Source organism: Myxocyprinus asiaticus, chromosome 24, assembly GCF_019703515.2.
Source record: "Myxocyprinus asiaticus isolate MX2 ecotype Aquarium Trade chromosome 24, UBuf_Myxa_2, whole genome shotgun sequence".
Taxonomy (NCBI): domain Eukaryota; kingdom Metazoa; phylum Chordata; class Actinopteri; order Cypriniformes; family Catostomidae; genus Myxocyprinus; species Myxocyprinus asiaticus.
Window position 1 is genome coordinate 40,056,572 of NC_059367.1, and position 26,943 is coordinate 40,083,514.

At 36.3% G+C, this 26,943-nt stretch overlaps 1 protein-coding gene across 7 annotated transcripts in view; it reads left to right on the top strand.

Annotated features, from left to right (window-relative positions):
- Positions 1-26,943, top strand: part of aak1a (AP2 associated kinase 1a) — a 93,763-nt gene that overhangs the window by 13,894 nt on the left and 52,926 nt on the right. For 6 of the 7 annotated variants that reach the window (XR_007892800.1, XM_051652454.1, XM_051652456.1 and 3 more), the window contains exons 2-10: positions 6,221-6,339; positions 12,851-12,959; positions 15,165-15,307; positions 16,157-16,278; positions 16,372-16,453; positions 16,704-16,836; positions 19,487-19,590; positions 20,334-20,413; positions 21,043-21,200. Coding sequence is in view for 6 of the 7 variants with exons in the window: in XM_051652454.1 (XP_051508414.1) it covers positions 6,221-6,339; positions 12,851-12,959; positions 15,165-15,307; positions 16,157-16,278; positions 16,372-16,453; positions 16,704-16,836; positions 19,487-19,590; positions 20,334-20,413; positions 21,043-21,200 (1,050 nt within the window). In the remaining variant the exon portion in view is untranslated. The remainder of the gene's footprint in view (positions 1-6,220; positions 6,340-12,850; positions 12,960-15,164; positions 15,308-16,156; positions 16,279-16,371; positions 16,454-16,703; positions 16,837-19,486; positions 19,591-20,333; positions 20,414-21,042; positions 21,201-26,943) is intronic. The other variant, XM_051652458.1, reaches the window with a different exon arrangement.

The following is a 26,943-nucleotide window of genomic DNA, read 5'->3' on the forward strand; positions in this document are numbered from 1 at the left end:
TACAATGGAAGTGAATGGGGCCAAATTTTGGAGGGTTTAAAAGGCAGAAATGTGAAGCTTATAATTTTATAAAAGCACTTATATTAATTCTTCTGTTAAAACTTTTGTTTTATATGAGCTGTAAAGTTGTATATATCGTTGATTTAACAGTCATTTTAGGGTTTTATTGTTTGTTGACATTATATTGTCATGGCAACGAAGTTGTAAAATTGGCAATAACTTTACACAGAAAAGGTTTGTGATTATATCACACTAAAATCATGTTAACACACATATTGTTTATGTCTTATGGCTATACTTTTGAAATAGTGAGTATTTTAATGTCAACTGATTGACCCCATTCACTTATGTTGTAAGTGCCTCTCTGGAACTCTGATTTTTGCATTTTTTAAAGAAAAGGAGGGGTAAGTCAAAATCGTTTTTTGTGGTAATAAAGATTATGCCACAAATGCTGTCGACTGAGCTTAACTTGCATTGAACCTGGATTAATCCTTTAAGCCAAGATTTGAAAAATATTAATTATGTTATGTCTATAAAATAATCAGTATTTATTACTTGGAGAGAAATTTTGATTACAAACTTTCAATTTCAAACTATTCACAATGTTAAACTATTTACATAGATTTGTAGAACAGGTGCTAAAATTGGTACTGTCTCTTTAAGAAAACTGGCAGTTTTGTAAAGAGTGTCTGTAAATGAGCGCATATTAAAGGACTCAAATAGCTTCTTTTCCTCATCAGTGCTATTCGTGAATAGAATTAAATCTTCATGTTTTTTTGTTTTTGATCAACAATTGACTGTAACAAACAAAAAAGGTATTAAGAGGTATTATTCAATGTCAAATGGATCTTGTCTTTGGACACACGTTACACAGAATGAGTCAAATCAAACTTTTACTCTCAACATGCAGTGAAAGGATGCTGAAATTCTTTGCCAATAAACTACTCAATCACTGTTGAGTGACATCTGAACATTTACCACCAGTGGCTAAAGAATCGATATCAAGATTCATTGAAAAATGTATATTTTTACAGTAGCTGTAATTTTATCTTTATGTCCCCATTGAAATGTGCTACTGTACTGTAAAATAGTGAAATGACATGTAAGATACACAGAAGAAACCTGAGCAGTGCATGCTGGGACACAGGCAATGACCTGTTCTCTCCTTCACTTTTTGATTGTCCCTCTTGCTGCAGAATGAGGCCACACACACTGACAGAATTTAAATTTTTTGGTGGACTATCCCTTTAAGAAGCACAGATTTGAGTACAGTAAGCTTCTTAGTCCAGCTTCTTAGCTATTCTTTGTAAACAAGGTAGTGGAGGGATATGTATAGACGCTCTTACATCACAGCGTTCTCAGCAGTGACCAGTTTGCTTAAGACTTCATCACATCTTATCCCTGGGCACTGTGTGTTTGCAGTGTGGGCACAGTGTGTGTGTTTTTTTTTTTTTTTTTTTTTTTTTTAAATAACTGCCTTTTTCCGGCTGTGTATGTTTGTGTTTATTGGTGTCACTTTGTTTAAAAATGTGTTTGGGACAGTTAATGAGTTTGGGGCCTGGCTTTGAAGTCACGTAAATAACACTGTAAAAAGCCTAATTGCAATTGCACATTGAATGGCCTTTTTTCTATAAAAAATAAGATCTTTTTACACAATGAGTTTTGAGTGCTGTTGTTCTTTTTGATCAGTTCAGATGCTGAAATGAACTTTTTCTAACATTATCGAGTATGTTTACTTGAACACCAATATGCTGATAACTACGAAAAATCAGTTTATTCCAAAACTACAACGCATGAAAAACGTGTTTACATGAGGGTATAGGGTAATGGGTAAAAATCTACATGTGCAGATCGGTTTATGCTTAAATCTTTCATGACCTTACCTCGATAAAGGAAAACCATTTAATGCATTTACATGAACATGCACATTGTCGGCTTATTAAGCAAAATAAATCTAAGATTGTGCATGTAAACATGCTTATTAAAACGGACACTAGGGTTGAACGTTTTTGGACAAACAATCTAATTGTGATTATTTTGAAAAATATTGTGATTGCGATTTGAACTGTGACATGATTATTTATACATTACTGTGTAAAAGTTTTAGGCACTTGGGAAAAATGTTGCATAATGAGGATGTCTTCAAAAATAATGCCATAAATAGTTTTCATTTATCAATTAACGTCATACAAAGTCCAGTAAACATAAAAAAGCTCAATATTCGGTGTGACCACCTTTGCCTTCAAAACAGCATCAATTCTCCTAGGTACACCTGGACAAAACACCTGGTTTTTCAAGGTTGTTGGCAGATAGGATGTTCCAAGCTTCTTGGAGATTTCGCCACAGTTCTTCTATCTGTTTCGGATGTCTCAATTGCCTCTATCTCTTCATGTAATCCCAGACTGACTCCATGTTCAGTGGGGGGCTTTGTGGGCACCATGCCATCTGTTACAGGGCTCCCTGTTCTTCTATTCTATTCTATTTGCAAAATAAATGTTTAGGAGTCTAAAATTTATATTTCCTATTGACACACTAAAGCTGTAAATATAAATAACCATCTTAAGACAAATGGTTTTTTTTAAGCATCTTATGTGCTTTTGCACAATACTATATATACTGTGTATATATATCAGTCCCTCCAGGATTTTGCAATCAGTCTTGCAAATTCAACCAATCTCCGCATTATTTGCGGAAGCTTGCAATTTTTTATAATTTCCGCAAATTTTCCGCCAAAAAAATAAAAATAAATCTGAGGGAATCCCATCACATTCCTTCATGTTTGACAGCAGCAGAATACATGTTTGAAAACCTTGACGCCGTCGCAACATATCCAAATGCACAGCTGCTATTGAATCATCTCCATAGTAACAGTGTAAGCGTCTCTGCCTCGTCTCCTCCCTGTTGTGCGTTTACTATCAAAATCCTTGTCTAAACTTTTGCGGGATCGCAGACACACATACTGTACATCACAAGCATTTAATCTTCATGCTGAGTGCTGCGAATGAGACACAAAAACCCGTGTTTATACACAGAATCCCTAACATTCACTTAAAATCCCCATTAGTTGTGAAGTAAAATGTGATTTGAATTTGAAGTGCTTAATACAGTAGGCTACGAATCTGAAAATAGCAATATGCCTATATGCTGATAATAAATGTTTTTTTTTACTAAAATAAAAAAGGTCAGATATATATGCAACATGTATTTCAAAATATGACAAAAGTTGCCATTTTCATACAGATAAAAACAATCGAAACATTTGTGGAATTTCAATTTGTACATAAATACTCAAATATATGAACTCTAATTGTATTTGTTTGTATATCAGATTTCAATATTAGACGATGTAATAATTGCAACAGACCCAATTATTGAATCCTCATTTGTGTTTTTAGTTTACAGATTTATTACACGTCTATTTTAAACTTAAAGATGTTTTCTTGCATTGTCCGAGGAAGAAAATTCCAACACCACCTTACCTAAATGTATTTTTACCTAAATGTATTTTTGTGTGTAATTATTTTTTGTATTTTTTTTAATTTAAATTTTTTTTTGCTTGCTAACTGCAGATAAAGTTATTGTACACTAAAATATTTACATGTAATTGCATTTACAATGTAATTAACACAATTACAGAGGTATATAATGATGATTTGTGAGTTTTCACTGCAAAACAACACAAAAAAATGCAGCAAATTGATTAGCAAAATTTGAGAAAAGCTGCAGCAAATTCAGTCATTTTGGGCTGCAAAAATCAGGAAAAAGTGCTGCGAAATCCTGGTGGGACTGATATATATATATATATGTGTGTGTGTGTGTGTGTGTGTGTGTGTGTGTGTCTGTGTCTGTATGTATGTAAACCTAGTAAGTGTTTCCTTTTGACCAGAATTAACTCATGCAATACAAACATGCTCTGATGCCAATAGAAATACTGTTTAAAAAAGGGTGTTCAAAAACCAGACTAAATAAATTAAAAATATAGTGAAACACAAAAATAAATAATTCACATCATCTGCACGTTGTATCTGTTCACTGTGTACCTGTTTTTGTACATAGGGTCTCAGCCCACTTTTCATCATCATAATTTTTTGGAAGCCTATAATAAGTTATGAAGTTAAGAAATTAGTATAGGAACAACTATTATTATTATTATTATTATAGAACAGTAACATATTTATGTAATATTTTCTTAACCTGCATGCGGCATTGCTATTCGGACCTTTATTTTGGCAGAAGCTTTTATTTTGGCAGTACACTGGAGGAAGACATTTCTGTTTGTAGTAGATTTGACAGTGGTCTTTTAATGCAGAGAAATGCTCTCATCTACTCTTCTGTCCACAAAAACACAGTGTTATGAGGTTACTTTAGATTTGGAAAGTAACTTTTAGCATCCAAGCATATTTGGAATTACACAAATGTGCAATAAGTGAATCTAGAGCACTGTAAATTTAACGCCCTCAGCTCATTAGCCTTGCACTTGCACATGTGTAAAGCCCAAAGTACACTTCGATTTTGACACGAATACTTATTCAAGTCGGCTGTGGGATATTCCTACTTGATGTCTCAGACCATAAAAGCAATCTATTCCCAGATGCTCGGAAAATGACGTGTAAGGAAACAAAACTGTAACACTCCCGTTAGCAGGAGTTATGACTGTCACCAGAAATGTCTCCTAGCAACCCAGTTGATAAACTATACTGCAGCGCTACATTTGTGCTACAAGTGTACGATTATCAAAAGAGAGCATAATGTACCTGTCTCTGCAAATGTTTGTTAAACAGGCTTTGATATTGTATAGTGTAGGAACTTTGACTCATTTATCGATATTATTTAATAAAAGTGAATGTTTATCACATACTTTGTATATCTCCCTGGATCCCGACATGTTTGTGTGATATCACACACAGTATTTTGGCACAAGTTTCCAAGTTGGAATTCCGACTTCAAGTGGCGTTCCATTGCACTTTTGGAAAAGTTGGAAAATCTAACTTTCTGAGTTGAATGGAATGCAGTATTAGTGTTTGCGTGCTGTTGGACGCTAGCCTTTTAAAGTATGCTTCCTTTGACCGTGCTTGCATACACAGTGGGTTGTCCCATTCATGCTACGACTGCTATGAAAGACTAGACTATTTATCTTGAAGAGTTTAGACCCATAAAGATGTCTTTATATTTCTTCAGACTCGAGTTATACAAATGCAGGTATTTCCTGACCTCTTCACACACGCGCTCTTGACGAGCACATCCACTGTTGTTGTTTCCACCTTTGTCTCCTGATGTTAAGCGGCGATTACATCTTTTAGCGCTTCATTATGACAGCATTGGCTCAACTGTGAGTGTTGCCACCTTGTGGACCCACTAATTAATGCAAATAATTTCAGGCGCAAGTGCATGTGCGTTCAGAGTACACGTGGTTTGAAAAATTGGGCCGCACGTGTTCAGTGCTACGAAATTTGTGGCACGCGTCCTGTACGCAGACGCCTAGCATTTGTGCCTTACCAAAGTCTACTTTAGGCTTGACACAATAGAGAACAGTGCATGCTGACTATGTATTTATTTAATTAAATCCCAGCCTTTGCGGTTTGATTATCGCCCTTACAAAAAGTCTGCAAACTTGGCGCAAATTTCCCACTCATTATTTTCACATGCAAATGAGCTTATGATTCACAGCAAATGTTTGCCAGAAGTTTGCAGCTCTTCACCTATAGTGGTGAAAGTTTGGAGGCAATGAAGAGTTTTCTGCAAAGCTCATTGCATGCTGAAATAATGAATGGTGATTTGCGGCAAGTTTGCAGCAAGTTTGCCAGAACTCTCGACTTTTGTAAGGGCGCACTACAATTTTATTTCAAATACTTGTTCAGCCCTAACTGACACACTTATACAGTGTCCTAACCAGACACAATAGCGACAAGCGATGGGTCTAGCGCATGTTTGCGTATATATATAAAAAAGTGCATATGGATGCAAAAACATGTTCTGTGTGAACGTTATGCAAATGAGCTTAATCTATCTGGAATAGGATTACCCTGTGTGTCCACTGCCAGTTGCTCTGATAGCAGAAGGGAGACAGTCTTCAAACCACCCTTTATTTACCCTGGACAAAGGTTGCCTGTGTTCCTGTGATACTGTTACATTTCTTGAATCACAGATGAGATGGATTTGCCTCAGTAGCTCAACAGTGCTGTGTTTACAGATCTTCAGGCTGTTGGTTTTCTCTCTACAGGTGGTTTTGCCATCGTATTCCTGGTGAGAACTCACCAGGGCATCCGCTGCGCGCTGAAGAGGATGTATGTCAACAATGAATACGACCTTCAAGTGTGCAAAATGGAGATTCAGATTATGGTGAGACATACCCGTGGGTCTTTAAACCATCCAAAAATATGTGAAGTTGTATTCCCTTGCTGAATAACACTGTGTGGAGCAGTTAATCAGGTTTTGCTGGTGACTAGCTGAAATGACCAGTAAAAACCTAATCTTAATGACCATAATAAAGTAAAACGTCACTTTCATGCTTGTTTCTGTAATTATTTACTCACCCTCATGTCACATGGCTTTTTACATAGCACCCCCATGCATTGCATACCTTGCATATATGGTTTTTGCGCCTCTGGCTCTTTGCCATACATCAGTTCATAGAAACCAGAAAAGGACAAACCTTAGAAAGACACCAATAAAGTATCATAAAAGTGGCCTATACAACTTGTGTGCTATATTTCAAGTCTTCTGATGCCATTTGATAGCTTTGTGTGAGATACAGGCCAAAATGTAAGTCATTATTCACAGATAAGCTGAAGCATCAATAATTCCATATAGTCGAGCTACAGCGGGTTTTTGCGTAGTCGCGGTACAGTCTTCATCTGTCTGTAAAAGTATACATGTCACAATATGTCAGTTGATGAAGTGTTAAAAACGTTACGCACAAAAAATCGGATTGGTACATTTTGAGTTGGACTAAAGGCCTATTCACACCAAATTCTCTCGGGCTGTATGAAAAGCAAATTCACTCCAGATCATTAGGTGGCACTTAACAAAAAGCAATTTTATTCCAGTACAGTAAGTTTTTATTTATGTATTTATTTTTTTAAATTTTTTAATTTTTTTACAGTATTTAATTTGACATCCTCCACTGCACAACACACAAACATTTATGAAAATGTTAGTAAAAAGCCTGCTAACTAGGAATGGGCATTTTCAAGTAATTTTAGTAATCGATTACTTGCAAATTAAAATGTCAGTTAAAAATATCAAGTATGACAAGTACGTGAAATGTATAACCTATTTTGTTTTATTCACAAACATTACCAGGAATGGTTTAAAAAGAAGCAACTTCAACAAACTATGCCTTTTTTTTGGGGTAAAAAAATTAAATGGACAATATCCATTAATAATAATAATTAGGACTGTCAGTCGATTAAAATTTGTAATCGCGATTAATTGCAATTGTTTTTTAAAGTACTGAAATTTGACTACATATACTTTTTCTTTTCAAAATGCATTTATTTCCATTTAGGAAAGAAAACAAAATAATATTTAGCAATATAATGCTTTATTAAAATTTTTCAACAAAGCCTCACGCAGTATAAAGATAGAAGTGCACTAAAATCACACCAATTTAAGTAACATTAAATGTTTCCTAAGTCTAAGTGGGAGTTTGACTAATTGAAAGAACTAGTCCCCACATAGGTCACATATTCATTGCAATGGGCATTAAATCCCTTAAACTCTCATCCTCCACAATATTAATCTGCCGGTAGACTGTGGCTATCCTATTTGCTACAGCAGTCACAAAGACGCGTTCATGATTTGCTTCAGAGCGACAACACCAGTGTGAAAAGCACATTGAAAAGCACTTGCAAACAAACACGTCTCAATCTACATTTTGGTGATAGTTAAGATTTGGTGTGCTTCTATGGTAATTAAAATGGGCCCTACATAGGCTGAAAAATACTTGATTTCTATCACAAGTCTCATCTGGGCTTGTTTGGTATATCAAATAGCGCTAAGAGCTCCTTTCTCCATCATTTTTTAACTGACGGAATTGCTGTAAGAGATTCTTTTATTTATTTAGATAACAACCTCTGCGGCTCTATCTTTGAAGAGAGCATAATGGTCAACTAGCGTGTTACGACATTACCGGCCATAGAATATCTATGTCACCGCCGTGTTATGCTGTTTTATGCTAAGCTTGTAGGCTCCTCTTGGTAGAAGGGCTCTGGCGCTGTGGCATGTTTGTCAGTGTAATGACTCTGGGTGGACACAGTACAAATATTCTTGGCTTTTTTTTTCTTTTTTTTTTTGCACACAAAAAATGAAACGGGTACTTTCCCACAAATCAAAGTTTGAATGAAATCAATTAAGTTCTTATTTTATTAAAAATTAAGGAACAATAAAAGACAAAAACTTATTAGAAAAGAAAAAAAAATCAAAAGAATAAGAAAAAAAAAAATCATACCAAACAGTCAAAGAAATTAGCTTTGATATTGATGAAGAGTTATTACGAAGCAAAAAACATTTTGAGGATTAAATAAAAAAACATGGTGATTTGCAATTCTTTGAGTACAGAGGCAAACAGTTCCAAGTCTGCCTTTCACACCAGTTTTTATGCTGTATTAACGGTAAATGCGTTAATCGTGATTAAGAAAAATTTACGTGTAAACTTTTTTTAATGAATCACATGCGTGTTAATTCTGAGATCCTTAATAATATATATATATATATTTAAATAACCATTAAAAGCATTTGCACTTACACAGAGCTTTCATAGAAACCAATAAAGGCATTTGGGTAATGCACATATATAAACTCTGTGTCTACATAAAAAGCTATCAAATTTTTATCATGTTATTATTCAGAAAAACAAGTGGTGAAAGTTGCCTTTTTATAAAATGCTCTCTGCCCGTATTCAGATATTTAATGCACATACCGGTCTAAAAAGCTTCAGAGTTTCTTGTACCGCTTCGGATTTCCTTTCCACCATAAAAAGAGATCATTTTCCGTATGTATGACTCTAACAAGAACCAATTACCAGTAGAGTATAATTCAATAAGAATCAAAATATTACAAGTATTGCCACATTTGGCTTTGCTTGAAAGCACAAAAAGACACCATCATGTCTCCTCTCAACCAACAAGCGTGAGATTTGGTGAGATATCCAGAGGGAAAGTACAGTATAATTCAGTGTTACCCACGGCAGGCAATTGCGCAAAGGAAAATCGTGCACATCCTTACTGCTAACACTTTCACTATCGCTAGACTACTTAAAAAAAATAAATAAAATAAAATAAAATAAAAAACAGATGCTCAGATACCAAAAACAGGAGCAGCTCCACATCCATCTTCAGAGCATGTTCCTAGTTATTGTTCTTTAGGAGTTTAATGTCGGTTTGCGAAGTAACTGGACACACCGGATTTTGTAGCTGCAGCAGCTCGGGACACATAACTGAAAGCACTTATCTCATTGGTCGATCAGTTTTCTTTGTAGAAAAAATAAAAAAGGACTGTTCTCCAAAAAAACTTATGATTGTCAGCAGATGAGTTGCCGGCCCCGGTGTGAATAGCGCCACAGGAATCTATTGTTCCTATTCAAAAGCTATGAACATTCGGACCAAAAATTCAGGCTTGGTGTGAATAGGCCTTAAAGAGTTTACATGACTTTTTAAAAGATTAATTATTGTTTTTGTCCAACTTTGAATTAGTTTTAGTGTCCAAACTTTTAAACCATATGTAAGCATGCGGAATATCATTAATGCCAAAACACCTATGGTTCTTGTGTGTGTAGTAAACATACGTGAAGAACAAAGCTATCGTAAGTCTCATAGCTGTTTGCAGTTGTTTGCACAGAAACAAAAATGGCAGTTTACGGGTTTGAAACAACATGAGAGTGTGTAAATAATGACAGAATTTTCATTTTGTGTCAGTGATAGACCAGTATTGCCCATCTAAAACCAGTTAAGGCCATCTTGAAATTTAAGCTGGACCACATTGATCCACTGTAAGCTTTTTTTTCTTCTTCTTCTCAGCAGAGGCATCTTTTTTTCCTTTATTTGATCGTCTTTAAACCACATTTTAACCTTTAAAACTGACTCAAGGTTTTAAAAGGATTCAAGTTCTTCTGTTCCTGAGTTTGCTGGTAGTGCTGTAAATACAGTGCTGTGAACAGTATAATGCTGATAAAGGTCACTTCTCTCCTCTGGGACTGTTACAAATGGAAATCCAGTATACTTCGATGTGGGCCCTTACTAAATAGATAGGGAGAAAATGCCAGATCTGTTTTAGCTTCGCAAAGTGTCTTGCTGTTTCAGAAAAAGCAGCAGCTCACAGTATACTCCTAAATAGACGACTAACTGGGGGCATTTAAAATTTGTGAGTGAATGAGTCGATTTGAAAGGGCATTCAACAGCTAAGCGATTTCATTTACAAACTAGCATTGACTCAAAGTCTCCATTGTCTGAGCTTGTAGCCAATGGCCGAAAAACAATGTAAGCTTTATCTTTTCAGGTGCTGGTGAATCAGTCTGAGCATATTTTACACTTAATTCATTGCTGCTTTACACATTTTGGGACATTAATTACTAAAGCAAACCAAATATATACCCAGTGTTTTTGCCAGTAAGTGAATAGCTCATATACACAGAAAAGAAGAACATTTGGTGTAAGAAAGTTTGCTAATTGAGAGGGGATTCAGACAGCGATTGAAGGAGAATCGGGCTACTGTTTATTGAACGAATGCAATAGTGACTTAGTTTTAACTTGACAATTCTTTCCAAATTAGAGGACATTCAAACTGCTGATGTTAGCTGAAGGTATTCGCAGCGTTAAAGGAAAAGTTAATCTAAAAATGAAAATTCCTTATTCACACACTCTTATATAATTCCACATAAAGAAAGTGAATTAGGACTCTTCTGTCAAGCTCCAAAATTACAAAAACGCACCATAAAAGTGGTCCATAATATTTGTGCGGCAAATATGTTATTAGTGTTCTGATGCTATTCAATTGTGTGAGGAACAGAGCAAAATTTATGTCATATATATATATATATATATATATATATATATATATATATATATACATATATACATACATACATACATACATACATACATACATATATATATATATATATATATATGACATAAATTTTGCTCTGTTCCTCACACAAAGCAATTGTATAGCATCAGAACACTAATAACATATATGTATATATGTATATATATTTGCACCAAAACAGTAATAATTTATTCATATATAATAATTTTCCAGCCCTCTGTCTGAAACACTGTGTTTTAAGCTGCCTGGCCCTTTAAGACTTAAATTTAAATGGCCACTGTTGTGATTGGCTAACATCATGCATTCCTTCCAATACAGCAGTATTTAAAGGGTTAACGCATAATGTTCACCCAACACATTTCATCAGAATGTATCAAACTATTCATTCAAGCACAGCATAAACTATCAAACTGTCATGAAATATGAAAAATGAATGAATGAAATTTGTTACTTACAGTTTTTTGTCCAATAGTCCAATTTTAACTGCCCCATCTTTCAATAACAGTTCCCTTGCAAAGCTTGAATCATATTGTGACCGTTTCACAAGCAATTTACACTGAAATCTTCTGAATACACAAACGTAATTCAATCCACGGTGATGTTGAGTGCTTCAACTGGCTTCAACAGGCCAAAGCAGAGACGCTGGTCATCACATCTCACATTTTCCCGGTTTGTTTACACACAGGACTGCATGTGTTTCTCCCAGTCAGTGGCAGCAGCAGAATGAGATGTGTTTTTGAAAGTCGTGCTTGTACCTCTTAAAACACGGCACACATCGCCGGAAATCCATAAAACGATCAAAGATGTTTATAATTAAAAATGGCACAGATCGGTGCAAAAACGGTCCAGGACATCTTCCAAACAGCACAACAGCAAGACAGCGCAGCTGAATGAAACACAATGGGGGTCTCCATTTTAGAGTTATAACTTGACATTGCGTCTTTTAAAAGCAGTGCGAGATGTATGATAATGGTCAGAGCAGTTCGTCTAGTGCACGTTTATGTACAAAAACATTTAAATCCAGACAGGCACGTGAAGGTGTCCTGTGTAAGTCCACTTTGGATGAATCTCCCATGACAGGCCCATCTTCTCCTCTTCATCTGTGTGAGTGACTGACTAAGCACCAGTGGTTGGGACCAAGGGTGCAATGACAGACAAATAGGTGTTGCATGTGCAGATGTATTTGGTTCTTGTGACATCACAAGTTCCACAAATTACAAATGGGCCATTTTTGCATCTTGGTTTAAATAAATGCTCTTTTTTTATTATTAAGGAGGAAGTTTTCAGTTCTGAATCAATTCAGTATGTTTTTATAGTACAATGACCTCTTATATGTCAAAAGATCAAGGAAAATTGTATTCCTCATGTCATGACCCCTTTAAGTCTTACTCACTGATAACCTTCCCCTTCGGTGAGTCTGTAACTGCTGTAAATTTATCACTGAGTCAGTGAGTTGAACTTCGGAATTTGAAGAGTTTGATTCATGAACGAATAATTCAAACCAATGAACTGGATCAATCAAACTGAAAAGATCTGACTAAAAATGATTTGTTTCCAAATTGGCTTCTATCATGAATGAACTGGGGAGAGCTAAGGCGAATGTTAAGATTTTCAGATAATTATGACTCTTATGCTGTTGTGAATGTCATATGGGTTTGGAATGACATGAGGGTAAGTAAATGATGACATAATTTTCATTTTTAGATGAACTGTTCTTTTAAAGTGGGAATATCAAAAGTCATCGCAGCAGTAGTATATTGTTTTGCTCAAGTTTTTTTTTGTTTTTTTTTTGTTGTTTTTTTTACAGAGGGATCTTGTGGGTAACAAAAACATAGTTGGCTTCCTGGACTCTAGCATCACAGCAGTAGGGTCAGGAGACGTGTGGGAAGTTCTCATACTCATGGACTTCTGTAGAGGTCAGTCTGTGTGTTTTGAAGGCAGAATCTCAATTCGCATAAATCTACTACACACTAAAAGTATGAAAATATACATACTTTCCTGATACAATTTTTTTAAGTATGGAGTAAGACATTATGGCATTATTAGGACATACTACGATGTCATAAATTTGCATCTTGACCTGCATCTTTGTAGCATATACACTGATGAGCCAAAACATTATGACCACCTGCCTAATATGCTGTTGGTCCAGCACATTCCACAGATGTTCGATCAGATTGAGATCTGGGGAATTTGGAGGCAGGGCAACACCTTGAACTCTTCATCATGTTCCTCAAATCATTCCCGAACAATGTGTGCAGTTTGGCAGGGCGCATTATCCTGCTGAAAGAGACCACTGCCATCAGGGAATACCATTGCCATGATGGAGTGTACCTGGTCTCCAACGAGACCAGGTACACATGGCCGAACCCAGTGTTTCCAAGCAGAACATTGCCCAGATCACCACACTCCTTCCACCAGATTGTCGTCTTCCCATAGTGCATCCTGGTGCCATCACTTCCCCAGGTAAACGGCGCACAAGTACACCGCCGTCCACTTGATGTAAAAGAAAACATGACTTATCGGACCAGGCAACCTCCTTCCATTGCTCCAAGGTCCAGTTCCAGCGCTCGCATGCTCATTGTAGGCACTTTCGATGGTGGACAGGGGTCATCATGAGCACTCTGAACAGTCTGCTGCTACGCAGCCCCGTACGCAGCAGGGTGCGATGCACTGTATGTTGTGACACATTCCTCCCATAAACATCATTACAATTTTCTGCGACTTGTGCCACGGTAGCCCTTCTGTCGGTTTGGACCAGACGGGTTAGCCTTCGTTGCCCTCGCGCATCAATGAGCCTTGGGTGCCCAACACCATGTCGCCAGTTTTTGGTTTGTCCCTCCTCGGACCACTGTCAGTAGGTACTCACCACTGCTGACCGTAGAGCACCCCACAAGCCTTGCTCTGACCCAGTCGTCTGGCCATAACAATTTGGCCCTTGTCAAAGTCGCTCAGGTCTTTAGTCTTGCCCATTTCTTCTGCATTCAACACGTTGACTATGAGAACTGATTGTATGCTTACCATCTAATCTACCCAGACCTTGACATGTGGCCTTGTTAGGCGATAATAAAAGTTATTTGCTTCAGCTGTGAGTGGTCATAATGTTTTGGCTCATCGGTGTAGTTTGTTTTGCATGTTTATGGAGCTTATTTTCTGCCAATTTTAAATAAATAAATACATATGGAAACCTCATTAACCATTTAATTTTCACAAATGTTAAATAATTGATGATTGATTAATTCTTAAAACAACCCTAAAATACACATCTCCCTTGCAACTTCTTTGCTAACCCTAAACCTAATTTAACTAAAATGGAACTTTACATTTTCATTTGAAATCTGTTACTATTATTGTGATAACATGAAGAAAATGCTTTGGAAAAATGTATTTGCAATTTCTTTTTCACATTTTCCTTTTCATTTTATAATGGCAGTCTTGCCTCAAGATTGCAGTGAAAATGGAATGTCAAATCATCAATTACATTTAAGTTTTTTTTTTTTTTTGACAGGCAAGATGCATTGTCACTGTGAAAATGAAAATGAAAATTGAATCGTTTAATTGTATTTTTAATGTTGGCACATGCTTTGAAGACACCTTGTGAAAATTAAATTGTTAATAGGTTTTTCATTTTTATAATTGAATTTATTTAAAATTGGCAGAAAATAAGCTCCATACATGTTAGCGTTAACATCTAGCTAAATTACTTAAAAAGTTATTAGTACTAAACTTTTTTTGATTCATACATTAATAAACTGTTGTTGCAGCTTTGACCGTCATGTTTCTTCAGAAGTGTCAAACAATCACAAAATCCTCTTCCATATTGTATCGTGTTGTGTGTAATATTAGCCTAAAAAGCATGCACAGATGCTGACTTCCATCCATCGGAAATAGTATACCATCTAGGAATTTTCTGGATACTAATTAGAATGCACCAATCCTTATCTCACACACTATATAGTACACATAGAATGCAGATTGGGATTCAGCCTCGTTCTTTTTTCACTGCATTTGGTGGTCTTGACCTAGCATGCATTATTAATGTATTTGTATATAGCACAGCAGTGTCAGTCATACATTAGTTTCTGTGTGTGTCTGTGTGTATGTGATATGAATGAATGTAGGTGGGCAGGTAGTGAATCTGATGAATCAGCGTTTGCAGACTGGATTCAGTGAATCAGAGGTTCTGCAGATCTTCTGTGACACTTGTGAAGCCGTTGCACGACTGCATCAGTGCAAATCTCCCATCATCCACCGGGACCTCAAAGTAGGAACTTTGTCTGTCTCCTTCTCTTTCTTAACCTTTTCGCACGTGAGTTTCTCCAGTTCCCCCCAGCATGAGTTATTAATGTGCGCCATGCGTGCCGCCATATTGTTTACATGCAATGCAGCATGGGATTCTAAGGTCACCATAGAAGCATAGAAGGTTCTAAAAACCTAGTCCTTCAACTTTCTCAGCACCGGAAGTGGTTAGAATGAGTGACGGACAGGCTGGGAGAAGGCTCGAGTGGATTGACTAGTTTGTATATTCTTTGGTTGACGTCAGAAAACATGGCCACATCGTTGCATTAAAACAACGGGCGTAATGACGTTAACGCCTTTAAACTTTTATTTAATGATTGTTTGAATATTTGTAAAATAAAAATAAAGATATTGTGACGTGAAAAGACTATTTGAGCAGCTGGTTCATTATGACAACCGCGTCAGTCCCTCTTTTGCTGGTAAATTGGAAATCAAATCGCATTCAGTTGCACTTTTGCAAAAGTTGAGACTGGAAATTCGGACTTTACGAGAACAGAGCACACATTGTGCAAGTAATTTGGCCTCCACGCTAAAAGCGAAAATGCTCTGCAACCCAACAAAATCTTAGCCAAGCAGGCTAAGATCCATTTCACTGTGGGCGGAGAAATCAGAATGTCCTGTCGTTTGTTGCAGCTGGTTAGGACAAATTTAGATTTATATGGTAGAAATAACGTTTATTGCCTGCTGCTTTATCACGTTGTGCCTGTTAAGGAAATTAATTTGCATACTTTTCTAGTTCATACTTTTCAGTCGCAATTTAACTTTACAAAAACAAAGGCACAATCTAACGCTTTATTAAATGTGTCTCTTGAAGGTGGAGAACATCTTGCTGCATGACAGAGGTCATTATGTGTTGTGTGATTTTGGCAGTGCCACTAACAGATCCCAGAATCCTCAAGCAGAAGGTGTGGCTACTGTAGACGAGGAGATCAAGAAGTGAGTGTCACTTTTTTTTTGGCCATGTTACACATCACAGATTTACTTCATCAGACCAATTTACTGTTTCACAATATGTTTATGTGTGTTTAGGTACACTACTCTTTCATACCGGGCCCCAGAAATGGTGAATCTATATGGGGGGAAGGTTATAACTACTAAAGCAGATATTTGGGTAAGTTGTAGACTGGTAGTGTGTGAAACTATAAGCTACAAGCAATCAAGACATTGATGCCTGTAGTTTATTATCTTGCCGTGTTCAACAACCTGTCAGTTTCTACAAGTTCAACCAAATTTTTTGTATCTTTGATGAATAACTCTGTTTACTCATCGTTTACTCTAAATTTGTATAGCACCTGGCAGTATTTCACAGGATGGGTTTCATGCTCAAAAAGCTGATGACTTGTTTTTGTTTGTGTCCTCAGGCTTTGGGCTGTTTGTTGTATAAGTTGTGTTATTTCACATTGCCCTTTGGAGAGAGTCAGGTGGCCATTTGTGACGGCAGCTTCACCATTCCAGACAACTCTCGCTACTCACATGACATGCACTGTCTTATCCGTAAGTCCAGATATTGAGTGATCAATCCGCTATCTATTGCTAAACTGACTGGGTTTTTTAAATCAAGAATCTCATTTTTTGAAATTAATTTTTTTAATTATTGTGATCCGACTTTATAATAAGTGTCTTTAACTACTGTGTACTAACATTAAAATATATACAATACAATGTTTTTATTGTGTACCTACATATTGTTTTGCAAAATTCTCACAAAATGTACATTTGCTGCTGCTGAGGTTGAGGTACGGGATGGTTAGGGGTAGGGGTTAGGTTTAGGGGTAAGGTTACCAGTGTAACTAAAAAGGTAATTAAATGCAGGTACTTTTAATGCAAGTACAATGTAACAAATACAGGTATGCACATAATAAGTACATTGTATCAAATGTGTAAGTACATATTAGTTAAAGACACCTACAGTAATATAAAGTGGGTCTATTTTTGTTTTTTTGACACTTACCTTTAAATCTGCTGTGTGTTAAAATACTTTCTCATAATATGCAGAGACAACAAGTATGCCATTTGTAGGTCGAATCCCCTGAAAAGTGCAACACTGTGACTCTGTGATGCTATCAAAACATTGCTCCATTTGTTTGAGCATTCTGACCAGCCCGACACAGCAACATTTGCTCAGCCAATTGCATGTGTTTGGGGTGGGACTATCTGTTTGTCCAAATAATGGAAGACATGGAGAGTTTTCAGAAAACCTGTTGGAAAACAGTCACTATTTTTGCCATTCTGTTTGGTGTCGCTAAACGCTAAGAAGTTACACATGGCACCTTTAACCCTTAAACGCATACCTCGGGTCTTTAGAGACCCGGGACCTCATTCCACCCCCTGTACCTCATCCATTATTTGGAGTTGTGCCCACACCTCTTTAGTATTCCTCAATCTATCTCTTATAAATAGTTTGACACACAAAAAAATGCCAAAATTGCAAATAAATAAATAAATAAATGTTTTATAATGGTTTAAGTACCAAAAGTGTCTCTAGAGACCTGAGGTATGTAAGAGTGTCAGGTTTTTTTTTGCACTTCCATAAATTATATTTTTTATAATTATTTCATATCTATTTATTTTTACTATCACAGGATATCTATTTCTTTGTCTATGACAAGAGAAATGAGTACTATATTCATACAAATAAATACTATATCTTGTTGACTTTCTGTGCAACAGTGAACTATCGACAATGGTGAATTATCAGTATTTTATATGTGTATACATAATATACATGTTATTTCTTACTCAATGTTGCACTGATGTTTCAGTGATTGACTTGATTTACATTTGACATTGCTATTTGATGAAGAAACAACATCGAAGTAAACTTATTGCAAGTACAACACATGAAAAGTATGATATGACTATTGTGATTTGGGTGTACTACTGAAATAATGTAAGTTGTGCATCTATTTAGACTCAACAAGTACCTGAGAAAATACACATAAGATACACATAAGCTACACATAAGTTACACATACATTACACATGTGTAGGTTATGTGTAGCTCAATATGTGTTTGACAGCCAGTTGCATCTCATGAAATTTCTGTGTGAAAATAATTAATGCTGTTCTTGATTTGTCCTGATTTGTTGCATTATCTCTTTAATTTATGAAAAATAAAACATCAAAATATATCAGATTATATTTTATTGTATTGTTTTCTAATTGTCTTGAAAATACTTTTAAAATGTTACACTATCTGGGCATTTTGTACATCCATTTTTGATAGATATAAGTGCCGGGTCTCTAAAGACCTGAATATGTAAGAGTGTTTGTGGAAATTACCATGCATATAAGTGTTAATGTATTTAAGGGGATAGTTCACCTAAAAATTAAAATTCTCTCATCATTTACTCACTTTCATGCCATCCCAGATGTGTATGACTTTCTTTTTTCTGTAGAACACAAACGAAGATTTGTAGAAGAATATTTCAGCTCTGTAGGTCCATACAATGCAAGCAAATGATGACCAGTGCTTTCAAGCTCTAAAAAGCTCATAAAGGCAGCATAAAAAAGTAATCCATACGACTCCAATGGTTAATGCTATGTCTTCAGAAGTGAAATGATAGGTGTGGGTGAGAAACAGATCAATATTTAAATCCTTTATTACTATAAATCTCCACTTTTACTTTCACATTTTGAAAGTGAAAGTAGAGATTTATGGTAAAAATGATTGAAATATTGATATATTTCTCACCCAAAGTGATTAAATAATTGTAGAAGACATAGATTTAACCACTGGAGTCTTATGTATTATTTCATGCTGCCTTTACGTGCTTTTCAGAGCTTGAAAGCGCTGGTCATCATTCGCTTGCATTGTATGGACCTTCAGAGCTGAAATATTCTTAAAATCTTCGTTTGTGTTCTGCAGAAGAAAGAAAGTCATACACATCTGGGATGGCATGAGAGTGAGTTAATGACGACATTTTTTTTTGAGGGGTGAATTTTTGGGTGAACTATCCCTTTAAGCTTATGAGCATTTATGACAATTTTATGACAGTGTCTTCAATATCTAGACAAAAAAACAAAACAAAAACAAACTAAGAATTCCTTTGAAATGTATATAGTGGCTTATACTGTATAGTCATAATAGTGACAGCTTTCACCTGTGGAATATTTTTATTGGTCTTCATTTGTCCCCCCTCAGGTTACATGCTGGAACCGGACTCTGACGTAAGGCCTGATATCTACCAGGTGTCATATTTTGCCTTTAAACTTGCAGGGAAAGAATGCCCAGTACAGAATTTTCATGTAAGACAGTTTATGCTCATTCACACCTTGATGATTAAAGATCTCTCTCCATTCCAAATTATCATGTACACTTGCTCTGATCTTCTCACCTATTTTTCTGCCGCACTCTGCTCAGTTTTTGTGCTCTATTCCAACACATTTATGGTTAATTCATGCCCATCCTTTTCAGTGGATATCGTAAGTGCTGGCACGTAATGGCAGAGGAAGTAGAATGTCGCTCGCGGCTGCCACCTGGCTCGGATTCAGTGGCGCCTCCCACTCTGAGCAGTATTGATAGCATAATAAAAGCATTGACTTTCATTGATGTGTTTAAAGACATATTACCATCACCACCCGCAAAGCACCATTCAGAATGGCCTTAATTAAAAAAGAACCATGGGTTTTTGCGTTATTTCTATTTAATAAAATATTGATGTCCCTTCGATAGCTGCATTATTAAGCTATTTTTTCTATATTATATACTGTGTCAAAAAACAACACAAAGTAATTTGAGGTCATTTTTATTTTCAGTTAATTTTTATGTCATGAGAATGCATTATAGATTAGTGTTAGTTTTTTACAATTATGTAGGAAGTTTTTTGTGTTATGTTTACAAAATGTTTTCTTTTAGTTTTAGTTTTCGTAAACAATATTAAAACTGCAGGAGTGCATGTGCTTAACATTATTGATACAACTTTATGTTTATAGACATAAAAACAAAATGCAGCACTATAATGGTGATAATATTTTTCACATTCTACTAGAATTCACCCATTCCAGCCAAACTCCCAGAGCCAGTCAGAGCCAGTGAAGCTGTGGCCAAGAAGAGTCAAAACAAAGCCAGGTCAGCCTTTCATTTATCTGTGTGGTCTCAGAACCTCAGTGAAAGATGTTTGAAGTGAATGTTTGTTATGTGACATATCCAGTAACTAAAGAAAGTGTATATGTGGACCTGGGTAGCTCAGTGAGTATTGACGCTGACTATCACCCCTGGAGTCGCGAGTTCTAATCCAGGGTGTGCTGAGTGACTCCAGCCAAGTCTCCTAAGCAACCAAATTGGCCCGGTTGCTAGGGAGGGTAGAGTCACATGGGGTAACATCCTCGTGGTTGCGATTAGTAGTTCTCGCTCTCAATGGGGCACGTGGTAAGTTGTGCGTGGATCGCGGAGAGTTGCATGAGCCTCCACATGCTGTGAGTCTCCGCGGTGTCATGCATAGCAAGCCACGTGATAAGATGCGCTGATTGATGGTCTCGGAAGCGGAGGCAACTGAGACTCGTCCTCCGCCACCCGGATTGAGGTGAGTAACCACGCCACCATGAGGACCTAGTAAGTAGTGGGAATTGGGCATTCCAAAATTGGGGAGAAGGGATAAAATTACAAAAAAAGTGTATAAGTATATAATATGTTAAATAGTGGGAGTTGCGCTCAATTCATGTGCTTTTGTTCTGAAACCAACACTTCCTGTCATTCAGGCTCTCTGATCCAATCCCCACGACTGAGACTTCAATAGCGCCACGCCAACGACCCAAAGCCAGCCAGGCTCAACCGATCACAGGCATCCTGCCCATACAACCAGCCCTCACGCCTCGCAAAAGAGCCAGTGTGCCTACTGGACCCACCCAGCCAATCAGTGAGTGTTTATCAGTTAGAGCTGATAAATGTATGTTGGAAAACTAGCATACTGCATACTTAAAAATCTTATGTGAAACTGTATGCAGCGTGCAAAGATACAGAAAAATCTCATTCTGTGGCCCTAAGTCTGTGGCCCTAAATCTCTTTCCATGGTCTAAGTTTGGAACGGATACTATACAAACTGGCTACTTGGAGAAAAAAAAATTTATGCGAAAGAGTATAATGCATTTAGTGATAAACATTTCAAAGAATAATATGCAACGTTGTTGCCACATGACTCTGTAAATTGCATGTTTAATTCAGCAAGTGGCATATTTTGTCCAGATATCATCCCAGAAATCAAAATGGTTTGTGAAAGTGTATATTAAGAAAATTTAATTCTGGGTTCAATACAAGTTATGCTCATTCATCAGCTTTTGTGGCATAATGTTGATAACCACAAAAAATAATTTCGATTCTTTAAAAAAGCAAAAATGGAGGTTACAGTGAGGCACTTACAATGGAAGTGAATGGGGCCAATGTTTGGAGGATTTAAAGGCAGAAATGTGAAGCTTATAATTTTATAAAAGCACTTACATTCATTCTTCTGTTAAAACTTGTATATTATTTAAGATGTAAAGTTGTTTAAATCACAGTCATTTTAGGGTTTGTGTAAATTACATCATCATTGCAATGAAGTTGTAAAATTGGCTATAACTTTACACAGAAAAGGTTAGTAAGTGATTTTATCACTTTAAAATCATGTTAACATGCATATTGTTTATGTCTTGTGGCTATACTTCTGAAACAGTGAGTATTTTAAAGTTTACGTTGTGGCCTCATTCACTTCCATTGTAAGTGCCTCACTGGAACCTCGATTTTTGGGCAAGTTAAAATAAATTTTTGTGGTAATCAATATTATGCCACAAATGCTGTCGATTGAGTTTAACTAGTTATGAACCCGGAATATTCCTTGTTTGTCAACTGGAAATGGAAATTCATGTACAGCGCAATTTAAGACTGTGCTGATACAATTATATAATGTTATATAGCATTTATTTCTCACAATATTACATTGATACTTTAGATCTTTATAACACTTTTTTATCTATTTATGTATGTGTGCATTCAAATAATTTCCTAATGTAAAGTTAATAAAGAAACATTGAAGTTATCCAAATAAGTGCAAACTCTGAAACCGGCATTTCTCAGTGTGGTAAGAGCCACAAGAGAGATTGAAACTGATCCCACAATTTCACTCTCTATCATGGAAATTCGGTGAGCTCAGAGGTTGTTAATCAATCGTATAGATCAGGGGTCAGGAACCTTTTTTCACTAAGGAGACAATTTTTTTAATGTTTTGTTGATGCATTTTTTCGAAAGAGCCATAGCACAAACTAATAATTTACTATTTTCAAAAAACAAAGTTTTTCAATAAATAAAATGTTTATATTGCACGTTAACACATTGCAATACGGAATTGCAATATGGGTCTCCATAAAATTACTTCATTAACGGCTCGGAGATATGTACAAAAATATTTTAATGATAATTGCCTTAAAAATTTCTTGATTTCTTGATTTTGCTTTAATAATTAAATGAATTTATTGAAACACGAAAAACCTAAACAAAAGACATTTCTAAATTTAAATTGCACTTTAAACGAAACCCCCCACAAAAAAAGAAAGAAATTAAAATAACGAAGTGATCAAAAAATCTTATATATAACAACCTCCCCATTTGCCATCACGCAAGTATCCGTCAATGACAGCATTTGAAAATTACTGATAGCCTACAATTTAAGAACTAAAAACAATTATAAATGTAAAGATAATAATAATAATACTCATAATAAATAAGCCTAATAAATCCCGTGTGTTCCCAAAAAAATACTGCCAAATGTGTGTTCTTATCGAATGTGTTTGTATTGCGTTTTGGTAATACAGTTTATGCTGCCTAAAGAAAAGAAAATAGAACTCAATTTTAGGTTCAAGGTGTCTTGTATTATTTTATGATTGAATCACTTTTGTCTTTGTTTAATACACACACACACACACACACACACACACACACACACACACATATATATATATATATATATATATATACATACAGTATGTGTTACTAAACCTGCAGTGTTGCGTTCACAATGCATGTTAACCCTAAACTGCTCCATGGAAATAAAGTAAAACTCACAGCACCTCCTGAGATGATCGGAGATCATTTGCCGCATTCTCATAGATGACATTAATCTTGCAAACAGTTTTCAGATGAATGAAACAGAGAAAAAGGAGTGATAACTCTTTACATGCACGTGTTCCACGAGACAGGGTCCTGCACGCCTCTTCACATGTCCGATACAAGCAATGGCGACTTTTCTTTTGTCTGTTCTTATATAATAAATTATAATAAAGTTTCTTCAAGCACGTGTCTTTGTGACTAACAGCTTTTCTTTTCATGAGACATCTTACAGGTCACCCACCTGTTGCAGGCAAAATTACTCGCGCACGAAATACCTGCATTTGGACGAGGAGCTCGCGAACTGGATTGAGCCTCGTCGCATTTGGAGTGTGACGGGTGCTATTTCACACCCTGGGCGCACATAAAAAATAAGGAAAGTTCATAAAAAATAAGATATAGAAACATAGAAAATGCTCTTAACCGCTAAGATCAATAGTTATTGGGAAACGAGGCCCAGAACTCTATGAATGTCCATGTCTTGGAGAAGCACTTTCATTGCACTCATGAACAGCGGAGCTCGCTGTGCACACATATCAAATCAGACGTGCATCGGCGGCTTTTCTTTCGTCTGTTCTTAAAAATATAATCACACATGTTTCGTCAAACGTGTGTCTTTGTGTTTAATTTCTTGTCATATATCACTCCGAGGAGTCTTACAGATCGCCCTCCACAGTGGCTGGTACATCAGCAAATTTACCCGCCATTGCGCTTGAAAAATCTGCATTTGGCGGGTGTTAATTTCAAACCTTGTTCAGCAGGAGTAGGCTGTAGGACAAATTCGGGAGAAAGGAAATCAAAACAGTGTCATTGACTTAAAGCTTTGCAATTGCACCCACACTTTCTGCAGGAAAATTTTCTCTAGAAAGTTTTAAATGGTCTTGTGTTGGTGAATGGTGAGACAATTTTTAACAAAGAGCCACTTGTGGCTCACGAGCCATAGGTTCCCGACCCCTGGTATAGATGAAGTTACTGTTTACAAACAAACGCTCCGCCCACCCCTTCCGGGCTCATTTGGTAGCCCAGAAAAGAACTGCTTTATTCACCTTATTCAGCTCCGCCCCTTTTTCACGCTCCGCTCTTCCGAATTTTGTCATCTAACTTCCTGCTTGTATTGAAGCTACTGCGAAGAGCCGATCAAAATGGATTACGTGTGGGAGCACAGAAAGTATTTTTCACAAAGAGTGGATGGTGTGACTACACCACTACTTTACTACGTGAAAATGCTTGTGAGGTGTTTTTTCTGTCACTCTAAATGTTTGTTTTTTCAGACACCTGTTGAGGACCTGGCAGATCACATTCAGACAGCTATGACACACCGCACTTTTTAACGATACAAGCGTTTAATTGGTATACGTGTAATTCAGATTATTTTTTAGGTTTTAACTTGTGTTAAAATGTGTCGTTGACATGAAATTTCCAACAGTGACAGCTTGTATTATTACAAGTTCAACAGTAAAGTATTTTTAAAATTAATTTGTCTCCTTACATTTTTGTAGGGAGACAAATGTGATTAAAATAGTTGTATATATGTGTGTATATGTGTATAAATATAGTTGCACCCTTCCTCTGTCCCGGTTTAACACTCACCTTAACAATAACAGATGGGTGAATGACACGAAAAGATGGTCAGAGGTGTCATACAGAGATATTTTTAATGACTTTGTGTTGTCTCTTGGGGTTTCATGAGCACAGAAGCGCATCAGTACATCCACAGCGTGAAGATAGGATCTTGTGTATTTATGAATGAAATACTCTTGTTTTAAAATCTCCCCACTCTGCTTTCTGTTGTTATGACATTCCCTGAACACTTTAAAATACTCATGATAGCTTATGACAACTCTGTAACCTGTAAATCTTCTTCACTAGCTAGACATCTACATACTGTAGACAACACTAGACCGGAAGTTCCGAGACAAAATGTTCAAGATGGCTGCGCGCTAGTTTCTCTGGCACATATGGGCGCTTCGCTCAAATTGCGCTGAAACTGCCCAAAAAGTGCTGTTTGTTTGGTTGAAACACCCCATTTCCCACAGATTATTGGAGATTAGGGCTTCTTTAAATTTAAATGATGATGATAATTCACGGGTCACCATCATTGTTATCACGTCTGCTCTGTTAGACACAACTGACCCGCAGCAGCTGTTGGTGGATATTAACTTTTTTTTAAGAATTTGTTTTTTTCTCCCAAAGTGAAAGAATTTTCACTGTTTGTGAAAGCATAAGTGAATACAAATAATGTCATACAGCGAAAATGATGTCTACATTTATTTTGAATGCAGTAAATAATATTGTTCAATCAAAAACAGCTGATATTATGTTTTGATATGGAATATGATCATACTGAAATAAAATATGACTATTTATTGTATGTGGGTTATTTATTTAAGCAGTTAAGACACATATTGTATGTCTGATAGTAGTTTTCATTTCTAAGTATCCAAATTCTTAGTTTTTAGAAGTGTGTTTAACTTGTGAGGATGTGTAATCATCAACCTGTTACATGTCCGACATGATCATACAGACTCACCAAGTTTAAACTTGTTTTTCTGATATTTCAGAAAGAACCCACATAATTTCTTCACTGTAAACCATAGATAAACCATTTATAATAACTTTTATTAACATTAAAATACATTATTACATTCTATAAAGCTTAAAAGATTATTAAAACTGCAGCGCTGCCTATTTCCACTATTGAAATCTGCTGCTCGAAAGAACCCGGAAGCGCAGTTTCCTGCTGTGTGACGTCAGAGTAATTTCATCTGTGTGGTTGTGCTGAAGCTATCAATCAATTATTTAAACTTCATTTAAAAAAAACAAACAATTGTTATTAATAGTAGAATTCCTGGTGGGAAAACGACACTACTCGTAAATCCTGAAGAGAGAGATCCACCAATCAGGCTACATCCACATTAATCCGGATTCATTTGAAAACTGCATTTTTGTTTTCAAAATGCTGTCCATCCACACTGACGTTTTTGAAGTGTTTTCTTAAATCCCCTTACTGCGAATGCGAAAAATCGCCGTTCCATGTACGGTCTAAAAGCAATTGTCCTCTTGTTCTGTCGCCGGACAGCAATTCCGAGTAAACTTCCAGTCGCCTTTGAAGGAATGCAATGTGAAGGTTGTACAAAGTAACATTTATCTTTAACAATGCAACAAAGTGAATATCAGGCACAACAGCACTGCTATCAACAACATGGGTCGCCATCTTGATTGTTTTGCATTGAATGGATCACATGACTGCGTCACATGAAAACAAATATGTCATCCTTTTCAGATACCTCAATTTTCCCAGTCCACACTACAACGCGAAGACAGCGTTTTAAAATGTACCCACTTGGGAGAGCGTTTTTGAAAAACTCTGTTTTCACTGTCAAAAACGCGTCCGTGGACAAAAGGACAAAACTATGCGTAAAAATATGAGTTTTCAAACAAAAATGTATTCGTGTGGACGTGGCCTGAGTTTTATGAAAATAAATCACCATTTGCAGATGCCATACAACTGAATGGGTAAAGCC